Below are 24662 nucleotides of genomic sequence, written 5' to 3'. Positions count from 1 at the left end.
TCTGAACATCAACGTTCAGAAGCATCAAACATGAGCTCAAATCTCTTCAGCACTTGTTTAAAAACGTCATCAGGACAGTTTAGTTTGTGATCTCTGAAAGTGTTTCAGTATTTCATCCGGCTCTCAGACTTCCAAACATCTTCAGCCAACCGGGTCAGAGAAAGACTTTTCTCACAGCTGTTTAGTTTGACGGACCAGATTCAAATCCAACAAACGTCCTGAAAATACAGCCGGACTTCAACAGCCACAAAACACTGAGAGAAACACAATGATTGTCATTAAAATGTGTTTTCTTCTCATATAATAATCAGACAGAAATGAACAGATGTTGTGCAGTTTATCACGTCACTACAGACATAATTACATGTGTTAACCAACACCATCAAACTTTTAGTTTCATCATTAGAAACACATGAAACAAGTCAGAGTGTTTCAGGTGGAGTGTCGAGTACATTTGATCAGATTTTACTGTCCATTCACAACTTTGTTCACAATGATTCTTTACAATTAAAGCTGCAGACGAGTCAATGTTTTCTGTTTCTTACATTTCACTAATAGTTCTGGATTTTATTGGAACAAGAGCCAGAATTCAAAACAACACATGACAGAAAGTACAAGTCAACACAATTTACACAATTTAATGGAAGAAGTTTAAAATGTAAATGAAGAATCTTTTCAATCAGTTTGAATCATTTTGTACAAAGTTGACTGATGAATTTATTCCAAGAAGCTGAAAGATTGATGTGACTGTGATCCTGTACAGACTCAACTGTTCAGCACTGACAATGTTTCTGTGACAGGAGGAGACTCTGCACACTAAACACCACACAGACACACTGAACCAGAACTGGACCAGATGAACCCAAATCCAGGATAAAGAGGTTCAGTGAATGTGGTGTTGAAGGTGTGGAGGTGGATCAGTGAGTCAGAGGAGACTCTGTAGAAGGACAGAGTGCCAGCAGGACAGTCCACATACACTGCTACTCTACCAGAGGAGGAGGAGGAGGAGGAGGAGGAGGAGGAGGAGGAGGAGATGAGTGTTCGTCTGTTATTGTGCCTGACAGAGTAACGACCACCATCAGAGCACCTCAGACTCCAGGACTGATCATTGCATCCAAACACACAGTCTTCACTGCCTCCTTTCCTTCTGATTCTTCTGTAACTCACTGATATAAAAACACTTCCTCTCCACTCGACCTCCCAGTAAAAGTGACCAGTCAGACCAGTTCTACACAGCAGCTGAGACCACAACAAGGACTCAAACCTCTCTGGATGATCAGGATATGACTGATCCTCCTCCACATATGTCATCTTCCTGTTGTTGTCAGACAGTTTGATGTTTCTGCTGACTGTGTTTGTGTCGACTGTGAGCTCACAGGAATCTGATGGAGAGAAAAAGACACAACACAGCTGCAGTTATTAATGTGTCATCAGTGTGATGATGACATCACAGATGTGAATGAGTGATGTCACAGTGTTTTCATGAATGACAGTAAAAAAGACACTCACACTTCCTCAGACCTGGTGTCAACCATCGGACTCCAGCAGGCTCCACCCTGAAAGGAGGAGGGGGGTCAGAGCAGCACATCCTCTTTCAGCATGCAAACATGGACATGACATGACTCTCATATACAGAAACACAATCTGTCCATCAGGCTGCTTCTCCCTGTTCTCCCTGAACCTCTTCACCTCTGCCACTCTCCTCACACACTGAGAGTGAGCCACAGGATGTTGGTGTGTGTGAAACACCATTCTTCATGTAACAAACATTTTAAAGGTGTGAATCTTCACCTCACGATTCCATTACGATTCAGCTGTCAACAATTCTCGATGCATCTCAGTGTTCGTCGTCCCCAATGATCTATATCACTGCACACAGCTGTCAGTCCACAAAATAAAAGCTGCATCTTTTCAATCATCAAACAAAACATGTATCCATCTGCAGTGTCTTTCACGTTTGATGATGCTCTGTCTCTGCATCGTAATGCATCTCATAATGGAGACATTTCATCAACTCTAATACATTTATGTTGCTTTTAAAATTTGTAAGTTGTTTGAAAGTGAACTGAACAAGACTAAAGAGGAAAATGTAAGAGCAATGTTTTATTCTTTTAATAAAATGATGGAAATGTAAAAAAAAAACAAAAAAACATCTGCTTTAGTGATTTGATGTGATTAATGGGTTATGAAAATAGTTGTTAGTTGCAGCTCTATAACTTGTGACAACAAACACTACTCTGTGTTGTGTTGGTAGGGAGTGAGACTCTCCGGTATGTGACAGAGCTACGAGCACGTTGCTGCAGTCACAGTAAAGTGCTGCTGTTATTACTGTAGTCGGACATAAAGTGTGTGGATAGACTCAGTTAGTGACTGAAACCATGTGTTGTTTGCTGCCACAGAAGATAAATTAAAAGTCCATTCATGCAAAGTTGTCACAGCATCTTCCTGCGTTTAATAATTCCTATAAATCCTTCACAATAAGAGTCCTGCATTATGCAGTTATTTCAAAGCTTTTATTTTGAAGCAGCAAAATCAGGAAACATTGGATTTCCACCAGCAGAACCTTAACACGTCTCCAGAACAGCCGAGAGTGAAACTGATTCAAAGTTTAAAGTTTTTTGTCGGTGACAGACGCTGCTTTTCAGGCAGAAATGTGATTTAAAGTCGGAAGGACGAAAGAGACGACAGACGGGAGGACAGATGCTTCTCCAAGTATAACTGCAGTATTTTTTTCCTCATATAAGCTGCCAAAGGCAGTTACAGTTACTACGTTACTTTTGTTTGGTCTAGAGCAGTGTTTCTCAAACTTTTTCAGACCAAGGACCACTTAACCCATAAAAAAACACTCACGGACCACCTAACTCAAAATAGCCCCAAAACAATATGCCAACTTCAGTTCACAAATTACAACATAAAATGACAGTTTTACCAAAGATACAGGTACTTCATTTTTGTCACACAGCTTGTACAGTGAGATTCTTTTTATTTAACTCATCCCTCAAGGAAGCAATATCATAGTCTCTGTACTCACTCAGTTTTTTTGTCATCTTAATGAGAAGAATGGTGCTGCTTTTTTTTCTGGGCCATGAGTGAAGCAATGTCTGGCCTGTCCTGGACAGTTTCAGTCTCATATCATAGTCCACATTAATCCGGTTGCGCTGCTTTGTTTTCAGACCAACAAGGGAGGAAAATCCAACTTCACAGTTGTAGGTGGTTGGAAATGGCATCAACAATTTCAGAGCAGAGTCAGCCAGCTCAGGGTGCTCAGGCTGGATGTGGAGCCAAAAGTCAGTCAATCCTTTCTCCCTGAAAGTTGTCCTCAGTGTCCCATCTGATGCAATGTCCACAAGGCTGTCAACCTCTCTTGGTGAAAGTTTTGAACTGACTTGCTCAATGTGCGTTTTGTCACCAAATGGATTTCTGATCCACTCAAAGCTTGTGTCTAATTCTGGGAAATATATTCCCAGCTGCGAGTGGAGGTCTTGCAGATGTTGCTTGAAGGATGCAACTGTGCTCCTACCCACGTCCTCTCCAGCAGTGAGGAGAAAATCAGCAAGTGTGGGAAAACTGTCGAATTCTCCGCGATCGAGACGGCCACACCATAATTCCATTTTCATGCGTGTGGCTTTAATTTTGTCTTGGACATTGAAAATGGTGACGGTCTTCCCTTGCAGCGCCACATTCAAAGTATTGAGAGCGCTGAAAACATCAGCCAAGTATGCCAACTTTGCGAGCCACTGGAAATCATGCATTCTGTCATACAGTTCATCGCTGTGGTGCATTAATAACATTACCTCGTCTCGCAGTTCAAATAGACGGGTGAGAACTTTACCACGTGACAGCCAGCGAACTTCAGTGTGGAACAGGAGTTTTGTGTGTTCGCTCCCCATTTCTTCACACAGAGCTTTAAAAAGACGTGTGTTCAGTGCTTTACCTTTGATCTTGTTGACTATTTTCACAGATTCGTCCAGTACTGATTTTAGGCACTGTGGCATTTTTTTTCACAGCCAGTTGTTCCCTATGGATGCAACAGTGTGTTGCTGCTGCAGACGGCGCTACTGCGCGAACGCGCGCTACCAGTCCTTTCAGCTTTCCAGTCATTGCAGTTGCGCCGTCGGTGCAAATGCCGACACATCTTGACCAGTCCATGTTATTCGCCATTATGAAATCATTAAGTGACTGAAAAACTGCTTCTCCTGTGGTGTTGGTCGGCAGGGAACGGCAGAAGAGAAAGTCATCATGCACTCCACCGGCATAAATGTATCTCACAAAACACAGAAGATTTGCCTCATTCCCAATGTCGGTAGATTCATCCAACTGTAGTGCGAAGAACTGGCTTTGGCGCAAACGTGTCACCAGCTGATCTTCCACGCTTTCGGCCATAGATTTGATGCGCCGCTGGACGGTGTCATTGGAAAGAGGAATCCTGTTAATTTCGTCGCTGGCTTTCCCCCCAAACAATATGTTAGCCATCACCTTTGCAGCTGGTTTAACTAAAATTTCACCTATTGAATGAGGTTTTCCAGCTTTAGCGATCAAGAGGGATACCTTGTATGAAGCCTCAGTAGCCTTAGCATTTTCTCCGGGTGCAAAAAACTGTGAAGCCTCTTTCATCATATGCTGCGTGAGTTCGTCGCGTTTCCTTTCAAAAAATCCAGTAGGTTTCCCCATGTACTCCTTGTGTTTAGTTTCCAGATGTCGCTTTAACTTTGCAGGTTTCATAGCCTCGTTAGCTAACGTTTCATAGCACAACACGCAGTGTGGTTTAGGATCCTCCTCGTCGCCAGTCCAAAAAAACCCGAACTGTATGTAGTCACTGTGGTATCTCCGTTTCACCTTAATGGTTGATTTTTCACGTTCATGACGAGTTGGCGGCGGGGTCTGCTTTGACGACGCCGCTGGCGTTGGACCAGCATCCTGGGACTCAACAACTTTTCCTGTCGAGTCAGAATTTTCATCTGCTTTTCTTTTACATGACCCGGTCCTAAGCCACTGATCCATTTGTAACTCGTTTCCGTGCTTGTTCGCACCATACATCCACGCTTTACACCGCTTTGCACAGTCACATTGCCACAGTTACGGCAGCAGGGTCGCACTTAATTTGACGTAATTTTAGGGTCCACTGCACCGCTCAAGTCTGACAATGCCACAAACAAAAAAAATATTTTGTGATTTTATATGCTAGTTTATTTGATATTGAAAACAACACATATATGTCACAGGCAGTTTGAGAAACACTGAAATTAAAACACTGACATTTTATATTTTAAGACATGATATGTCACTTTTCACCTCGCGGACCACCAGTGGTCGCTCACGGACCACCAGTGGTCCGGGGACCACACTTTGAGAAAGTCTGGTCTAGAGATAAACTGATATGGTTTTTTCAGGGCCGATACCGATTATTAGTAGTCAAGGAGGCCGATAACCGATATTTGGAGCCGATATTCATTTGTAGTAAAAGGGAAAATATTGGCATAAAAATGTTGAATAATACAAACTCCAACACTTAACTTTGAGTGTTTTTACACATAGACTTAAGTCTATCCATCTGCAATAAGTGTTTGAAAAACAGTAACTATAGCTAGTACAATAGCAAAAGAGACTATTCATCCCTGAACACCAGGCAGTTCATGTAGGCTTTATGATGCAGTTGCATTATGTCTTAAGTCTTGAACAGCAATATCCTGCTCCTCTCTACAAGAAACTGCCAAAGACAGCTTCAGGACACACTACATGACAATATGTCATTTTCTGCTGCTTAGGATATCTCAATCAACACAGAAAAAGATAAAGTAAAATAACTTGGTAGTTAAACAGCAATTATTGCCCTACAGTTTTCTCTCAGACAGACGATGCTTTGCCGTTTTACTTTTCTGTAGCTTCTCGTGTGGCTTACACACACACACACACACACACACACACACACACACACACACACAGCCATCCCCTCAACGTGCTCTACTCTCTCTGACACACACTCACACACTTCTTTCTTTTATCACTGACTACTTCCCTATCAATATCATCAGCAACCTTGTTTCAAGTGATTAAACCGTTAAAAACACTAAATAGCCTGCAGCATCTTCACTTTAATAATCAGTGTTTATCATGAACAGACAGCTGCCGCTAACATATTGGGCCTCACAGTAACGTTAGTGGTCGTGAGTTGTAGAGTTTCTACAGTCTGCTGAGCGTCTACAGCCAGAGAAGGAGAAAGCGGACCGGTGGGCTAACGTTACGCTAATTAAAAGCTAATCAGCCTTCACCTCAACGTGCTTCCCTGCAATCAAACTGGACTGAATTGAGTTTATTAGGTTTTTACTCTCATTACACAGACTTCTACTGTCACTGACTATTTCCATATTGATATTGGCGAGTGATTAACGGGCTCGTCTGGAGGGACAGCGTGCAGCAGAGCTGCCGCTTATGTTTATGTAACGATAACGGGCTCACAGTAATGTTACTAGTAGTTGTGAGTTGTAGAGGACTGGGATGTTTATTACAATTTCGGGAGAGTCTGCTGCCTTAACTTACCTTCGGAACCAAGCCCCCATGAACAGAGCCGGGCTGTGAATCCAGTTTTACGTGTTGGCTAAACTTTTTCTCCTCTCAGCTGTGTGTGAGCACTGTGCATGCACAGCTTTCACTACTGATTGGCTGTTACCCGCTCTGCCTGTAACCAATCAGATGGTGCTGTGGGTGGGACAATGCTGGAGACAGAGTCGGGGCAGCAGACAGAGAGGCTCGGCTGCATCAGAGCCAAAATAACCCTGTTTTAAATTGATCTCTTATCGGCCGTCGGATTTAAAAAAAAAGGCCGATGCAGATATGCGTCAAAATGCTGAATATCGGCGCCGATAATCGGCCCGACCGATAATCGGTCGATCCCTAGTTTGGTCCTGTAATGATGCTTTGTGGGAAATTTCTATTCATTTAGTTGAGTGAAGGTAGGGCTGGGCAATATGGCCTCAAATCAATATCACGATATATTGAGCAACTCACCTCGATAACGATAAATGAACGATAAGTAAAACCCCCGCACCTAAAAAAAGGAAAAAAAGTCCTGTGTATTTACAGAAATGCCACTTTAAAGGACTGTAAAAGTACATTGTAGTTAAGATTTATATTATTTATTTAGTAGTTAAGAACAACTGATAAGCACACGATTGAACAGCTGAAAAGCACAGATTACTTGAAATGACAACAACTGAACAAGTTTAAAAGTATAAAATATACAGTCCCTTATAAACAAATTCTAAACTTCTCGCTTCTCGCTTTTTTTATTTCTTCCAATTGAATCACGTGGTTGTACTGCAGGTGGTGGAAGAGGTTGGATGTAAACAAATAAACATTTTGAGGACTTCAGAATCAGAATCTAAGACATGAGACAAAATAGTGGAGAAGTTGACATTGCTGCTTAATAATATGTTAACCTTTTGAGCATTAGAGAACTTTTTTTTACCATTATCTTCTTTATCATTATATATTTTTGATAGACACAGAATCTGTTTCAGAAGTCAGTGGGTCACATGACATGGAAGCTACTGAGAAAAAAAATTCTGCATATTAATATTCATATAAAATAGAGGAAGCACTAAAGTACAATAAAAAGACAGTCACTGGGCCCCATGACATGGAAGATATTGAAAGAACTGCAATTTGATGATTTGGACATCTCATGCTTTGCTGCAGCTGACTGACCTCACGTTGAGTTCGGGCTGAATGTCAACATACTCTGCAGGCTGTATGACAGTTTTCACATCGACTTGCCTTCAGCTTAATGACAATGTATGCGGCTCGGAACGATGGCTTTAAGTAACCATTTGAACGCAGTGTGGAATGAAAGAAATACTCAATGAAAACAGGTGTCACAAGTTAACCTGGATGCTGCGCACTCAACGCCACAGCTAACAGCGTCTCCACGCTGCTCTCGAGCCTCTCGTAGTGAGCAAAAGCCTCAGATTGTTCCACCCACGAGTTGTTTGTGAGCACATACATTCACGACAAAGATATAAGACCGACAACATGCACTTTCGGATGATTTATAGACAGTTGCGTTTTTTCAGACAGGCATCGACACAGTCACCTACACTGTCACTGTGTGCTCTGTAGCGCTCATCTAACAGTGGTTTGCAGGTCGCAGATCCCGGCATCTCTGTGTGGAATAGTAGTGTTCAAGCCACGTCAAAATTAATACACATATACATGACTTGGATCAATAAGCAGGGTGATCGGAATGTTTTTCCTGGTTAGCGGACATGGCCAAGGACCCCTCTCGAGATGGTATTCTCAAACCACACCTCCAGCACACCTGGGACTGTCGCCAGTTAAAATGAATGCCAGTTAAACTGTCACACCGGAGTGAAATTTCACCCCTCACTACCTCCGAAAAATTCTCACAGAGGCGGAGGCGGAGAATTGGCGCGGCAGTGTGAATGTGGCTACTGACTGTCTGTGGCTGCAGCAGGACTCTACATACCTGAGAGTGTCCAGTCTCCAGCCTGGATCCTCCAGTCGAGCAGATAGCTGCTTCACTCCTGAGTCTCCTGGATGATTGTAGCTCAGGTCCAGCTCTCTCAGATGGGAGGGGTTGGAGTCCAGAGCTGAGGCCAGAGAAGTACAGCCTTCCTCTGTGATCAGACAGCCTGACAGCCTGCAGACACACAAAACAACACACATCACAGATCAGCTGAGAGTCCTGATAATTCAGTGCACATCTGTGTTTAAGGGATTTAACGTTTATTATATTCATCATCTTAGTTTTCAATAATTTAATAATAAGCAATGAACACAGAGTCTAACTGGAGCTGATGGAAATGCCATTAGGTTTGCAAATATTTGGTCATGAACCAACATATTGTACAGATTAAAATGATGATGATGAAAAGTCAGAGGATCACTAAAGTAATTACAGTTCATCCTGAGGGGAGCACGAATGTCAAAATCCACATGACAACCCATCCAAAGGTTGCTGAGATATGCAAGTCAGGATTAGTGCAGAATAGACTGACTGACCCACATTTTAAATATATATATAGATTAGGGGTGTCATTGGTTTTGTATTATTACTTTGATGAGTGAAGGATCTGAAAAGTTGTCAGACTGTGAACACTATCACAACATCACATTCCCTTCCACACAGATGTCGTCTCACCTCTGTTGTGGCTCTGTTACTACCTCGGTAGGATCAGAGGCAGAATGAAACCGTTCCCCCCATTCCACCTTTGTAACTTTCACACCTACAGTGAGGTGGAATATGGACGCAAGATTCCTGCCTTGAAGAGGCAGTGTAGTGGGGCTTCTGTCCGGTTCTGCTCGAGGTTTCTACCTGTTAAAAGGCTTTTTTTTCTGACCTCTGTGTCAAGTGCTTGCCCATGGAGGAAATGTTGGGTCTTTTAAATAAATTGAATTATATAAGGAGTATGATCAAGACCTGCTCCAATTGTAAAATTACATAAAATAATGAAATAAAATAAAGAATCCTGACCTGAGAGTTTCAAGTCCACAGTGTGGACTCTTCAGTTCAGCAGAAAGTAGCTTCACTCCTGAATCCTGCAGGTTGTTGTTACTCAGGTCCAGCTCTCTCAGACTAGAGGACTGGGAGCTGAGAACTGAGGACAGAGCTTCACAGCTTCTCACTGAGAGGTCACAGACACTCAGCCTGAAGTGTGAACAGTAAAAAAAGACATTTACATCATTTATAATAACATTGTAGCACATGTGAACCTGCTTTCTGTTTTACTCTAAAATGTCAGAGATATGAAAAATCAACAATACTAAATCTGGACTAAACAGACATGAAACAATAATGAGCAGCATACTTTCAAAACACAAGAGTTCTGACATGAGAGAAAGAATTGAATTCAAACATTAAAGAAATACAAAAATAGTTTGAAACAAACTATGGACTATCTGACCTCAGAGTTTCAAGTCCACATTGTGGACTCTCCAGTCCAACAGAAAGTAGCTTCACTCCTGAATCCTGCAGGTTGTTGTTACTCAGGTCCAGTTCTCTCAGACTAGAGGACTGGGAGCTGAGAACTGAGGACAGAGCTTCACAGCTTCTCTCTGAGACGTCACAGCCACTCAGCCTGAAGTGTGAACAGTAAAAAAAGACATTTACATTATTTATAATAACATTGTAGCACATGTGAACTTGCTTTCTGTTTTACTCTAAAATGTCAGAGATATGAAAAATCACCAAGACTAAATCTGGACTAAACAGACATGAAACAATAATAAGCAGCATACTTTCAAAACACAACAGTTCTGATATGAGAGAGAGAATTGAATTCAAACATTAAAGAAATACAAAAGTATTTTGAAACAAACTATGGACTATCTGACCTGAGAGTTTCAAGTCCACATTGTGGACTCTCCAGTCCAACAGACAGAAGCTTCACTCCTGAATCCTGCAGGTTGTTGTTACTCAGGTCCAGTTCTCTCAGACTAGAGGACTGGGAGCTGAGAACTGACGACAGAGCTTCACAGCTTCTCTCTGAGAGGTTACACCCACTCAGTCTGGATAAAGAATAATGAAGTAAATTATTTCTATTTAGGTCAACAACAGCACAATAACTGCATTCTGAAAAAACTTCTCCACACTTACAGAGCTTTCTTGGAGGCTTTGACCACTGGCAGCAGCCTCAGAAGAGCCTCCTCTGAAGCAGAGTATTTCTTCAGGTCAAACACGTCCAGATCTTTTTCTGATGACAGTAAGATGAAGACCAGAGCTGACCACTGAGCAGGAGACAGTTTATCTGTGGAGAGACGTCCTGATCTCAGGTACTGTTGTATCTCCTCCACTAGAGAACGATCGTTCAGTTCATTCAGACAGTGGAACAGATTGATGCTTCTCTCTGGAGAAAGATTCTCACTGATCTTCTTCTTCATGTACTCAACTGTTTTCTGATTGGTCCCTGAGATACTTCGTATCTGTGTCTGCAGACCTCGTAGGAGAGTCTGACTGGTCTCCAGTGAAAGACCCAGAAGGAAGCGGAGGAACAAGTCCAGGTGTCCATTTGGACTCTGTAAGGCCTCGTCTACAAAACTCTGGAGGTACTGTGTCAATGCAACTTCTTTTTTTCTTGCTTCAGACTCCTGGGAGTTGATGAGATGTTTTGGGTCAGGTTTGTCTCTTGATAGTTTAGACCAGCAGGATGTTGACTGCTTTTCTTCTACTGGCAGATTGACTCTAGAGTTCATGAATGTCAGATGGACATGAAGAGCAGCCAGAAACTCCTGAACACTCAGATGGATGAAGCAGAACACCTTGTCCTGGTACAGTCCTCTCTCCTCTTTAAAGATCTGTGTGAACACTCCTGAGTACACTGAGGCTGCTGTGATATCGATGCCACACGCTGTCAGGTCTGATTCATAGAAGATCAGGTTTCCTTTCTGCAGCTGATCAAAAGCCAGTTTTCCCAGAGACTCAATCATCTTCCTGCTCTCTGGAGTCCAGTGTGGATCTGACTCAGCTCCTCCATCATACTTGACCTTCTTCACTTTGGCCTGAACCACCAGGAAGTGGATGTACATCTCAGTCAGGGTCTTGGGCAGCTCTCCTCCCTCTCTGGTCTTCAACACATCCTCCAGAACTGTAGCAGTGATCCAGCAGAAGACTGGGATGTGGCACATGATGTGGAGGCTTCGTGATGTCTTGATGTGGGAGATGATTCTGCTGGCCTGCTCCTCGTCTCTGAATCTCTTCCTGAAGTACTCCTCCTTCTGTGGGTCAGTGAACCCTCTGACCTCTGTCACCATGTCAACACACTCAGGAGGGATCTGATTGGCTGCTGCAGGTCGTGTGGTTATCCAGAGGCGAGCAGAGGGAAGCAGTTTCCCCCTGATGAGGTTTGTCAGCAGCACATCCACTGAGGTGGACTCTCTAACATCAGTCAGGATGTCAGTGTTGTGGAAGTCCAGAGGAAGTCGACACTCATCCAGACCGTCAAAGATGAACACAACCTGGAACTCTTCAAAGCTGCAGATTTCTTTGGTTTCAGTGAAGAAGTGATGAACAAGTTCCACCAAGCTGAACTTTTTCTCTTTCAGCACATTCAGCTCTCTGAAAGTGAATGGAAATGTGAACTGTATGTCCTGGTTGGCTTTGTCTTCTGCCCAGTCCAGAGTGAACTTCTGTGTTAAGACTGTTTTCCCGATGCCAGCCACTCCCTTTGTCATCACTGTTCTGATTGGTTCGTCTCTTCCAGGTGAGGCTTTAAAGATGTCTTCTTGTCTGATTGTTGTTTCTGATCTGTGTGGTTTCTTCGATGCTGTTTCAATCTGTCTGACCTCATGTTCATCATTGACCTCTGCAGTCCCTCCCTCTGTGATGTAGAGCTCTGTGTAGATCTGATTCAGAAGGGTTGGGTTTCCTGCTTTAGCGATCCCCTCAAACACACACTGGAACTTCTTCTGAAGGTTAGATTTAAGTTCACACCGACAAACTGCAGCAAGATGTTCTAAATAAACACACAACAAACAAGATCAATAAGTTACTCATAAAGACAATAAGACAATTTCCTTTCCTTAAAGATTGTATATAAGCAGATTTATCATCATCAGTCTTCAGTAAATGTCTCATTGATCCATCATGTTAAATCTTTAGAGAAATCCTCTTACTGTTCTGCAGACAGTCAGCCAGCTCCTCCTGCTTCATTCTCCTCAGGAAGTGAAGTGTGATCTTCAGAAATGCCTCTCTGCTGCTCCTCTTCTGCTCCTCATCCTCACCATCCACCACCTCCTCATCCTCCCTCTGACTCTCTAAGTATTCTGGGTAATCTGAACTCAGAACCTTCTGGATCTTCTTCAGCTCGTTCTTCACAAAAGTCACAATGTTCTCCTCCAGCAGCTGAAACAGAATATTATGTGAATGACAACATTTAACATCAGATCCATGTTGGACAGATTCACCACTGGTCTGTAAAGTGCAGCATGGAGATTATTGTAAACAGACTGGATGTAAAAGTAGTTGTTGTTCATGTACAGACCATAAATATGGAGTCCAGGTGTGTCTGGTGCTGCTGGACAGACGGACCTCTGGGAACCTCTGAGCTCTCCTGGTCGACTCTGTGGAGGAATCATGAAGAATCAGTCACATTGTGTCTGTCCACTCAGAGACAAACACAAGCTGAAGGTCATGTGGAAGAAGTCCCACATCCCTGTTGTAATAAAAAGGGAGGAGGTGGAGATGCTTGACACCTCCATGTTTCGTTTGGGTGCAACTGGATAACATGCTGAACTAGTCAGACAACACTGAAGCCTTCCAGAGGAAAAGACAGAGCAGGCTGTTCTTTCTGAGGAGGCTCAGCTCCTTCAATGTTTTCACTAGGCTGCTACTGATGTTCTACCAGTCTGTGGTTCAGTGTCTGTGTTGTGGTGGATGGGGAGGTGGCATCAGCAGCTGTAGTACAAACAAACTGAATAAGCTGGACAGGAAGGCCAGCTCTGTGGTGGGGATGGAACTGGACAGTCTGGAGGCTGGAGCAAAACTAACACACCAGAGAACAGTGAGGGGAAAACACTGGCTTCAAGGTGTGTTCCTCTGTAAGCCGAAGGTCAGTAATCCTGTCTTCCAATCTAAAAACATCCCAGTGGATCTGTTTGGAGAAACATGGACACTCGCTGCAAACAGGTATTTAAATCGCAAGTCTGTGAACTTCAGATCAACTGCAGCAGCTGATTTAACAGTTGAGGAAACTTTAAGAAAAGACAGGAGGAGTCGGCTGCTAACACATACTGTCAGAGACTGAGACTGAGCTCAGATCAGCTGAATCAAAGTGAGAATAACAACTACAAACTGTTTTACTGCACGTTTCACAAACAAACACTATATGAAGTCAAAAATGATGAAGAGGTTAAATCATCAGACAAATGTTAAACTGGACTGAAGAGATGAAGACTGGTTCTACTGGGCAGCTTTCACATGTGAGAATATATATGGACTAAAGAAGAATGATTCTGAAAAAAACTAAAAGTTTTCACAAATTTCTCTGAAAAAATTACATGAATCAGTCATATATTCATGTTATTAACCACTCACCTCTTTACAGCAGGAATTTGTTGTCCTTTAAAATAAATGGGACGACCCATTGACCCATCACTCTTGAAGGACACACAGCTGGGCTCAGGTCCAGGTCCAGGTCCAGGTCCAGTAGAGGCTGGTCTCCTGTTGGACAGAGAAGAAGACCACCAGAGATGTTAATTCACTTTCTAGTCTTCAGACACAGAAGCTTCTGTCCATAAAATAGTGGAAAACATCAGGAATAAACCTTCAGAGAATATTGGACCAAACTAATTCAATAAAGTGAAATGAAAAGTTGAAGACTGGTTCTATTGGGCAGCTTTCTAAAGTGAGAATATAAATTTAAGTGAAGAAGAACGAAGCTGAAAATAAATATCAGGTTTCAAACAACATCTTTCTCCACAGTTAAAACATGAATCAGTCACATATTAATGTTATTAACAGCTCACCTCTTTACAGCAGGATCTGGTTGTCCTTTAAAATTAATGAGGCCAGCTCTTGACCGGTCACTCTTGAAGGACACACAGCTGGGCTCAGGTCCAGGTCCAGGTCCAGGTCCAGGTCCAGGTCCAGTGGTTTTAGAGGGAGGGCCTCCCTCCTCTCTGTCCTCACACTGATTCATGCTGCTCAACTCACACACACTTTCATCTGGAGAGGAAACACAAATCATTCATCTGCACATCAACTGAACATTAATTGACTATTATTCATTTCAACCATGAAAATTTGAACCTAAAACAATTATTTCACAACAAGAAGTATAAAGTGACCTTTGAAAAAGAGAGAAAGGACAAAATGTTTGACACAGTCAACAAATAAAATGAAAACATTAAAAACTAAGATGAGCTGCAGAATTAAACAGCGCAGCTCCTGATTGGTCAAACAGTTTCTGCAGCAGCTGATAATATCTTTTGCTCAAAAGTTGACTGATTTGCGCTGCAAATGTCAGTAAACAGCATTTTACATGTTGTAATGTGTCTGTGTCAGTAATGTTATATAAATAAAATGAAAATGTTAAAAACTAAGATGAGCTGCAGAATTACACAGCGTAGCTCCTGATTGGTCAGTGGTTATCAGTGGTTTATTGGACTAAATTCAAGAGGTGTGAAGCAAAGATTACACAGCAACACACACACACCAATGAAATTATTATTCTAAACAACGTTTGGCTCTAAGAAACTGCCAAGTGTTCTCCACAACTTTGGACATCTTAAAGACCAAACGACACAGAGTCTTCACTTGGCAGGACAGCAGGGAGAAACTGAAAAGTAACTATTAATTAAGTCTGTCGGACAAATATTTAGATTTAATATGTCTTGGAGTAGAAGTATAAAGTTGCATAAAAAGAAATATTAGAGCCTAAATACAGTATTTGAGTAAATGTACTAAGTTTCAATCCACCTCTGTTGATAATCATCATTTAAAACTCTAATAGTTTCTATTTATTAACATATTTACTGTTGTCTGAGTTTGTTCATAAATATTTCATTTGAATGTATTTAATGTCAGAAAAACATCAAGAAAAATAAAGACACTGATGTTTTATTATTATTATTATTATTATTGTTGTTGTTTTTAATAGACAACCAATACTTTGCTAGTGTGCTTCTGTTATTACATCTAACATGATTTTACCTGCATGTGATAAATTAACTGCAGTCATTTTGAGTTCAGGGAGAAAAGTGTCTCGATATCGAGCCTAAAAAATATTTCTTGTTTATGTGAAAATATATTACATATATTCATATATATGTGATCAATAAAATATGAATGCTTGTAAGAAAAGAGTTTTCCAACATGTTTTTTATGTAGTGAATCTTTTACAGATTCTGCTCGTCATCTTACTCTGATACAAAGAGCAGCGATCTGAGTTTAACCTCATGTGTGACAACTAAATGTGTTACAAGCTCAACAATATAATATAATATATAATATAGACCTATGTCACGAACATTACACTTGTTTACTTTATGGTTGCGAGTGTGCTTCACCTGTGTGACGTAGCTGAGGTCTGAGGTCACATGACGTAACACACCGTGGAGTAATAATATGAATAATGAGAAGAAGTTAAGCTTCTACAGTGAAACTCTAAATACTCAAAGATGTTTAACCAAGGTAGTTAAACTGTCGTCAGTCTGTGTTGGCTGTGTTTCAGTAAGTAAGCAAGTATCGGCACAAAATGGCGGATGTTCTTATCAGCAGTTGTTTCTCCTCCGTCGTCCCGAGTTTAAACTTAAACGAGTTCGTCGAGAAATAAACAACCGAGCTTCACTTTTTGTGCTGTTTCCGGTGTAACAATGAAAAGTAGAGCTTGTGTTAGCGAGTCGAACATGTCAGCTTCATTACATTACCTTCAACTGGAGGTTCAGACGGCCAATTCAGGTGCGCAACACACCTGTCAGAGAAAGTGAAAGTAAACTGTGAGGAGGAAACAGCCAGAGAGGCGTGTGACTGACTGGGAGTCTTCCTGTTAGACTGAGGGGGCTGCAGCACGACCCACAACGAGCTAACACATGCCGAATTTACAAGAAGGCCCAAATAATGAAGAATCAGTCACAAACAGCATTTCAGGAGGTTATAGTGTGTCTCCTAACTCAAAAACTCACTAAATGGAGAGATTTCATAAGGGAGTCTGGGGGTTGACATGTTCAAACTGTTAGTGACGTCGCCACAGAGGATTTCTGGGTATTGAAGTTCCAATCAAGAGTAGAATGTGTTGGTCAGAATGTTTTCACAGCTGATGTGGACACCATTCATTATTAAATACGGCACATTTTCAATAAATATCCTTGAATATATTTGTCTGTGTGATTTAGCTGCTGTGATAAAAAACAAGTGTGTTTTTATCACATTGGAACAGAAAACCCTCAGACTATACAATCTGTGATGATGCTCACCTGGTTTCCACCTTTTTACATGGCAGCAAAGAAGCTCTAGATGGAAGCAGAATTCAATTAAAAAATGTAACAAATGTTTTAAAATGCTTTCTCCACATATTCCTAACTATCTGGACCTACTTGTTAATTCTGCAAGGATTATACGCAAATACAATATAACCAGACTCCCTTAACAAATCGTCTGTTTATAAGAGTTGTTGAGTGAGGAGAAACTTTATAGACTTTGTGAAACAGCTACGACAAATCCTTAATCATTGGTGCCTTCTTGTAAATTTGGCTTTAAAATGCAAAACATTAGGATGTTTATTCCTCTGTAAAACGTGTCAGTTTACACCAGCCTACATTAAACAGTAACTACTGTAATATGAGCTACTTCTTAGTCATGTTGAATATAAAAGCAGCTTTGTTATAAGATCAGTTCAGGGCTGGATGAAGAGTCAGAGCTGTCAGACTGAGAGCGCAGGACACGAGATTCACCACAAGAGGGAGCTAAAGAGCAGCAGAGCAGAGGAGAAGCACCAGAAGACACAAAAACATACTTTAATAAATGTCTTTGACCTGTTTCACTGTTTTCTGTCACTTTGCTCGTTTATATTTTCTTTTTATGTGTGATTTGATCTGTCCACTCAGAGACAAACACAGGCTGAAGGTCATGTGGAAGAAGCCTCAAATCCCTGTTGTAATAAATGAGGAGGAGGCGGAGATGCTTTGACACCTCCATGTTTTGTTGGGGTGCAACTGAATAACAAGTTGAGCTGGTCGGACAACACTGAAGCCTTCGACAGGAAAGGACAGATCAGGCTGTTCTTTCTGAGGAGGCTCAGGTCCTTCAATGTTTGCACTAGTCTGCTACTGATGTTCTACCAGTCTGTGGTTCAGTGTCATATCTGCTGTGGTGGATGGGGGGGCGGCATCAGCAGCTGAGGTACAAACAAATTGAATAAGCTGGACAGGAAGGCCAGCTTTGTGGTGGGGATGGAACTGGACAGTCTGGAGGCTGGAGCAAAACTAACACACCAGAGAACAGTGAGGGGAAAACACTGGCTTCATGGTTCCTTGCAAGCCGGAGGTCAGAATTCCTGTCTTCCAATCTAAAAGCGTCCCAGTGGATCTGATCAGAGAAACATGGACACTCGCTGCAAACAGGTGTTTGAATCAAATCAAATCAAATCAAATCAATCTTTATTTGTATGGCGCTTTTCATACAGAAGAGTAGCTCAAAGTGCCTTACAGGGATTCAAAACAACAACAGAAAAGAGAAACAGCAAATAAAAATCAAGATAAGAAAATTTAAAGAACCCAACCCTCCCACCCCCACAGACATGCACAGAGACATACACAAATACATACACACTCAAACACACACTCACACATACGCACGCAGACACACAGACTCATACACTCACACTAGAGGTCGACCGATAGTGGATTTTTAAAGGCCGATATAATAACGATAGATTGGAGCAGGAAAAAGCCGATAGCCGATTAATCGGCCGATATCACTCACTCCCCCCTCCCCCCCCTGAAAAAATTCAACACTGTTGGAAATGAACAATCTTTGACTTTATTAGCAGCAACTGTTTTACTGAACAGCTAAGTCAACGTAATAAATATCCCAATATATAAAATCTCGAAGTGAACATCAAACTCAAAGTAATAAATACCTAAATAAATAAATAAATCTGGATAAATTAAGTGATCCTTCACATTTTGTGAGTGATGGCACTGTGTGCCATAAAAAATAATAATCACAAAATAACACTGGTTAAACAAGGCATATAGTGAAGGGATTTGAACTGTGATTTTCTCATCCTCCCATAGTCAGGCTGTAACCACTAACCAGCTAGGGATGGTATGTTAGGATTTTATCTTTATCTTATCCATACTCTTAACAGTCCTGTTCTTTATCACTACTAAAGAATGGTTTGTTTTTTAATTATCTTTTTTTTAAAAGAATAAATTCAGAACAGGAATTCATTTATATTTCAAATATAACTACATATTGTTTCCACTGCAGCAACAGTAAAGTTTACAACAGCAAAGTCACTATATAAACTCCGTAATATCTGGAAACAAATCGAGGGGGGGGGGCGGCTGGTTTGTCTCAGCCAGCAGCTAAAGTTTACAAGAAATTGCCAAATTTTAAGATTCATGGCAAACTAAGATGAACAGACTACACACAGACAGCTTTCATTTTAGCGTGTTCTTAACAAGCTGTTAATTGTTAGCTTAACAAGCACTGTGGTCGTGTAAAACGTGCCGGTGCAAATGTCGCTGTTTATGCTGAAATATGATGCACGTTTATGCTAGATGAACAAGTGGTACTTATTGCCTACGCAAAGGACGTTATGTTTGTTGACTTTCAACTCGTGAAGGTTTTATTGCACTTACAGTTACGCGTGTCGCCGTCTCCACCTGGTCACTTCTCTCCTCTCTCTCCTGCACACAGCAGCAGAGAGAGGAGAGAAGCAGCCCCGCCCGTCAGTGATCAGAGAGACAGAGAGCAGGGCAGAGAAGAAGAAGTTTATGGCGCTGTGGAAAAAAACTGCAGCCATCGGCCACTATCGGAGCGTAGTTCCGCAGATTCCGATAGTTTGTAAAATGTCCTATCAGCGCGGATTAATCGGCCAAAACGATTAATCGGTCGACCTCTAACTCACACCCACACATACACTAGCTGTCACTAGAGAGACATGGCTGGGCAGCGAAACCTGAGGCGTGGAGGAAGCTACCTTTGGGGGGGCCAACCACACTGAGAGCCATCCCAGTCCACGGCTGCAGAGAGTGCTGCCACAGGAACCACCCCAACCCGGGCAGACAGGAGGCCCCACACCACAGTGCGGAGCCCTCTAGCTACCCGGGCCGAAACCGCCCATGGGACAGCACCCCCAACGGCCAGACCAGAGACAACTCCCAGTCTGGCAGGCCCCCATGAGGAAACATTGGAGATTGAAAACTGACAGTCTAAAACAGTAAAATAGAGCAAAAAGCATAGAGGCTTAAAACACAAACTCTTTTTGGGAAGGCCAGAGAGCAGGGCATTACAGTGGAAAGTCTGTGAACTTCACATCAACTACAGCAGCTGATTTAACAGTTGAGAAAACTTAAAGTAAAGACAGGAGGAGTCGGCTGCTAACACATACTGTCAAAGACTGAGACTGAGCTCAGATCAACTGAATCAAAGTGAGAATGACAACTACAAATGGTTTTACTGCACATTTCACAAACAAAGACTATATGAAGTAAAAAATGATCAAGAGGTTAAAAGTAATTGTTCACTTTGTGCACTAGTGATGGCTTGGTCGCGAGCAAATCAGTTCAAACGAACGACTCTTTAATGCAAACTTACATACCTGATTCCCTGTTTCACTTCTCTCACGTTTGTTCTCACAGACCAGTTGCTGTGTTGTTCACTGTTTAGTTATCAGAGTGGTGAGTAGGGGTGTGCCAAAATATCGATACTACGATATATTGCGATATTTCGTCTTGAGGTACGTTATTGATACACTGGTGCCAAATATCGATATATAAAAATATTTAAAAAATTATTATTATTATTTATTTTATTTTTTTTGGCCCACCACCACCACCCCTCTTCAGAGGACAGCTTTATCTTTATTCAAACATAGGTATACAACCAAATAAAATTTAAAAAATGGTTTAAGTAGCTCTGAAACCCACACATATAGATATTTAATGATAGTTGTGGTCAGTGTGTGTGTTAAGAAGAGACAATATACTCTTTGTTTACTTGGCTGTCATTCATGTGAAATTGATTGACAATGTTTTGTAATTCCTGTGAAATGGATTCAGTGCAGTCAATAAATTCTGAATGTCTTCAGTGACACAGATATCGTGATGTATCGTGGATGAAATTTCTTGCAATATATCGATTATCGCAGAATCGCTGTATCGTGATTCTATCGTTATCGTGGGCAAAATATCGTGATAGTATCGTATCGCGAGGTACCTGGTGATACCCAGCCCTAGTGTTGAGTGCTGAGTCTAGGACACTGTTGTCGAATTTTCCAATCCAATGAGAAACAGGAAAGCATAGCAACCGTTTCTGTGAAAAAAACCCCATTTCATTTCGTTCATAGCTCATCCTGCTCGTTTGTTCACTGATTCCTCTCCTGTCACTCGTTCTTGGCTAGCAGGCTTTAGCTGTTAACTGTTGTGTTGTCTAAATGTGCACATAATAATGAAGTTGCAGCTATGTATTTGCCTTGAACTACAGCGTTATGTGAAATCCACCTCTATTGTGCACTGAGAGACACAGAAAAGAGAGGGAACAAACAAAGGGTGGACAGTGAACTTTCAACTTCTGTGGTCACATGACTGAAAACCAGACTTGATGACTTGATGGAGGAACATAGTGGAGTCACAATTATCCTTTGTTAGCAGCTAGCATCTGTTAGCCTGAATACAATGACTACGTGGGCCATTCCAAAATAGGAGGACATTTTACGTCCCACCCATGAAATTTCAAGTAATAATTTACAAAATACAAAATCATGCAGTTGTTGTGTAACTTTTACTTGTCCTGAGACCAACTCGAAAAAATAATTTGAAAATATTTTTTAAAATACTAAATAAGTCTGGAGTACTCCCTAATATGCTATTTTTCTCTTGTCCCACACCCTTGGTGACCAAATTGGACTCCAATAAAAACTGTCAAAATGACATTTAAATCTACTTTCTTTTGTATGATTTTGTTCATAGATGTCTCTGCACTTAAGGCTTTGTCTTTCACTCTGTCTCTGAGGATCAGAATGAGAATTAAGTATTATCTTTGCAAACTAAAAGGGTGTGTAAGGTGTAACCAATGTATTGAATATTAGAGATCTAATGAAAATCAGTAAAGAAACAGTGTTGCGCTGAGGTCATGAGAAAGTGTTAAAGAACTGATCAGGTCAACATGAGGCCAAAAGGAAGTGTCAAAATCTGACCCCACTTCGGGCACGGGCACAGACCGTGGCCGAGGTGTGTTAGACCATTATGAAATCGTCAGCTTTCATTAAGGGACTATTAGTCATTGAACGGAGAGATGGTGGGAAAATGTCCTAGTAAGGACATTAAACCGTGCCACTGTCCGAAGCAAGAGAGAAGCGTTATGAAATCGATAACCATCATCAAGGGGTTATCAACCAGTGGATGGAGAGATGCTGAAAAAATTTCCTAATAAGGACACAAAACCAAGCCAGTGTCCGAAGCAAGAGTGTATATAACCTGAGGAGCACGGACTGAAGTTCGTTCTTCAACTCGCTGAAGCCTTAAAGAAACACCTGAGACGGAGAATGTGAGCAGCCTAAACATTGAAGAAAGGACTTCAAGAAGTCTTCGGCAGAAACAGACCAAGGAATTAAGAGCACAACTGATTAACCATTTTTGCCAACATGCTGTGGATTACAATTTGGATATTGGAGTACTTTTGTCCACTCTGCTGGCGTGAAGTTTGGACTTTGAGGAAGTGACGAGAACTCGGTCTGGGTTTTGATTTGCCTCAAGCACTTGGACTTTCAGCAGGAAGGGAGAGGCAAGCCATGGAAAGACCTGACCCTCTCCATCTCAGCTAAATGTAAGTATTTTCGAGCTGGTCGAGTGCCTCCTGGACAGGGGTAAAACTTAGGATCTAATACCTCTCTTATATTTTTCATATTTTTGTAACATTGTTAGCCTCGCTTGAATGTGTCACTCTACCTCACGCAACCCTGTTATGCTTATTTCCAGAATAATAGAAATACTTTATGTGTTTACTTATGTAAGTTTGTCATCTTGGTAATTATCAAGGGTTAAATGCTAACAGCCAGCTAAACAGCTAGCATAGATTTATGAGAAAAAGCTAAAATTAGCATGTATTTGCAGCCCTGTTACTGAGTGTTGGTAACAGGGTTGCGCTAGATTTAGCAAATATCAAATGGAGCATGTAATACAAAGAAAAATCCTTTTATGCCTGAGATGAGCCAATAAAGGTTTTTATAGTTTAATACCTATTATTGATGAAAATGTAACAGATAATTGTCAAATACAAGGTAAATTTTTTGAAAATTCCAAAGCCCAAATGTCCTCCAATTCTGGAATGACCCATGTTACACTCAACCAGTCATCAGACAATTGTTAAACTGGACTCAAGAGATGAAGACTGGTTCTACTGGGCAGCTTTCACATGTGAGAATATAAATGTACTAAAGAAGAACTATGATGAAAAACAACAACAACTTTAAACAAATGTGTCTAAATAAATAACATAAAACATTAATCAGTCATATTTTCATGTTATTAACAGCTCACCTCTTTACAGTAGTAGATGTTTCTTCTCTAAAATCAATATAACGATTCTCTGACCAGTCACTCTTGAAGGAAACACAGCTGGGTCCAGGTTCAGGTCCAGGTCCAGGTCCAGGTCCAGGTCCAGGTCCACGTCCAGTAGAGGCTGGTCTCCTGTTGGACAGAGAAGAAGACCACCAGAGATGTTAATTCACTTTCTAGTCTTCAGCCACAGAAGCTTCTGTCCATAAAATAGTGGAAAACATCAGGAATAAACCTTCAGAGAATATTGGATCAAAGTAATTCAATAAAGTGAAATGAAGAGTTGAAGACTGGTTCTATTGGGCAGCTTTCTAAAGTGAGAATATAAATTTAAGTGAAGAAGAATGAAGCTGAAAATAAACATCAGGTTTCAAAAAACATCTTTCTCCACAGTTAAAACATGAATCAGTCACATATTAATGTTATTAACAGCTCACCTCTTTACAGCAGGAGTTGGTTGTCCTTTAAAATTAACATAACGATTCTCTGACCGGTCACTCTTGAAGGACACACAGCTGGGCTCAGGTCCAGGTCCAGGTCCAGGTCCATGTCCAGTAGAGGCTGGTCTCCTGTTGGACAGAGACGAAGACCACCAGATATGTTAATTCACTTTCTAGTCTTCAGACACAGAAGCTTCAGTCCATAAAATAGTGGAAAACATCAGGAATAAACCTTCAGAGAATATTGGACCAAACTAATTCAATAAAGTGAAATGAAGAGTTGAAGACTGGTTCTATTGAGCAGCTTTCTAAAGTGAGAATATAAATTTAAGTGAAGAAGAACGAAGCTGAAAATAAACATCAGGTTTCAAAAAACATCTTTCTCCACAGTTAAAACATGAATCAGTCACATATTAATGTTATTAACAGCTCACCTCTTTACAGCAGGAGTTGGTTGTCCTTTAAAATTAACATAACGATTCTCTGACCGGTCACTCTTGAAGGACACACAGCTGGGCTCAGGTCCAGGTCCAGGTCCAGGTCCATGTCCAGTAGAGGCTGATCTCCTGTTGGACAGAGAAGAAGACCACCAGATATGTTAATTCACTTTCTAGTCTTCAGACACAGAAGCTTCAGTCCATAAAATAGTGGAAAACATCAGGAATAAACCTTCAGAGAATATTGGACCAAACTAATTCAATAAAGTGAAATGAAGAGTTGAAGACTGGTTCTATTGGGCAGCTTTCTAAAGTGAGAATATAAATTTAAGTGAAGAAGAACGAAGCTGAAAATAAACATCAGGTTTCAAAAAACATCTTTCTCCACAGTTAAAACATGAATCAGTCACATATTAATGTTATTAACAGCTCACCTCTTTACAGCAGGAGCTGGTTGTTCTTTGAAATTAAAGAGACGACCTTTTGACTGGTCACTCTTGAAGGACACACAGCTGGGCTCAGGTCCAGGTTCAGGTCCAGGTCCAGGTCC

The 24662-nt window shown here is 41.3% G+C and overlaps 1 protein-coding gene across 1 annotated transcript; it reads right to left on the bottom strand.

Annotated features, from left to right (window-relative positions):
• Positions 1-834: 834 nt before the first annotated feature.
• Positions 835-24635, bottom strand: LOC115577229 (NACHT, LRR and PYD domains-containing protein 3-like; the record flags this gene model as incomplete). Its single annotated transcript, XM_030410209.1, has 10 exons — positions 24547-24635; positions 14048-14173; positions 12996-13074; positions 12628-12856; positions 10613-12467; positions 10351-10524; positions 9962-10094; positions 9491-9519; positions 1510-1556; positions 835-1382 (listed from the first exon to the last, which is right to left on the bottom strand). Coding segments are annotated over exons 2-10 (3144 nt in total), but the record flags the coding sequence as incomplete, so codon positions are not given.
• Between the last annotated feature and the right edge of the window lie 27 nt (positions 24636-24662).

The sequence above is a fragment of the Sparus aurata genome, chromosome 24 (genome assembly GCF_900880675.1).
Source record: "Sparus aurata chromosome 24, fSpaAur1.1, whole genome shotgun sequence".
NCBI lineage: Eukaryota > Metazoa > Chordata > Actinopteri > Spariformes > Sparidae > Sparus > Sparus aurata.
The sequence above is the reverse complement of the archived record's forward strand: the minus strand, read 5'-3'. Positions and strand labels throughout refer to the sequence as shown.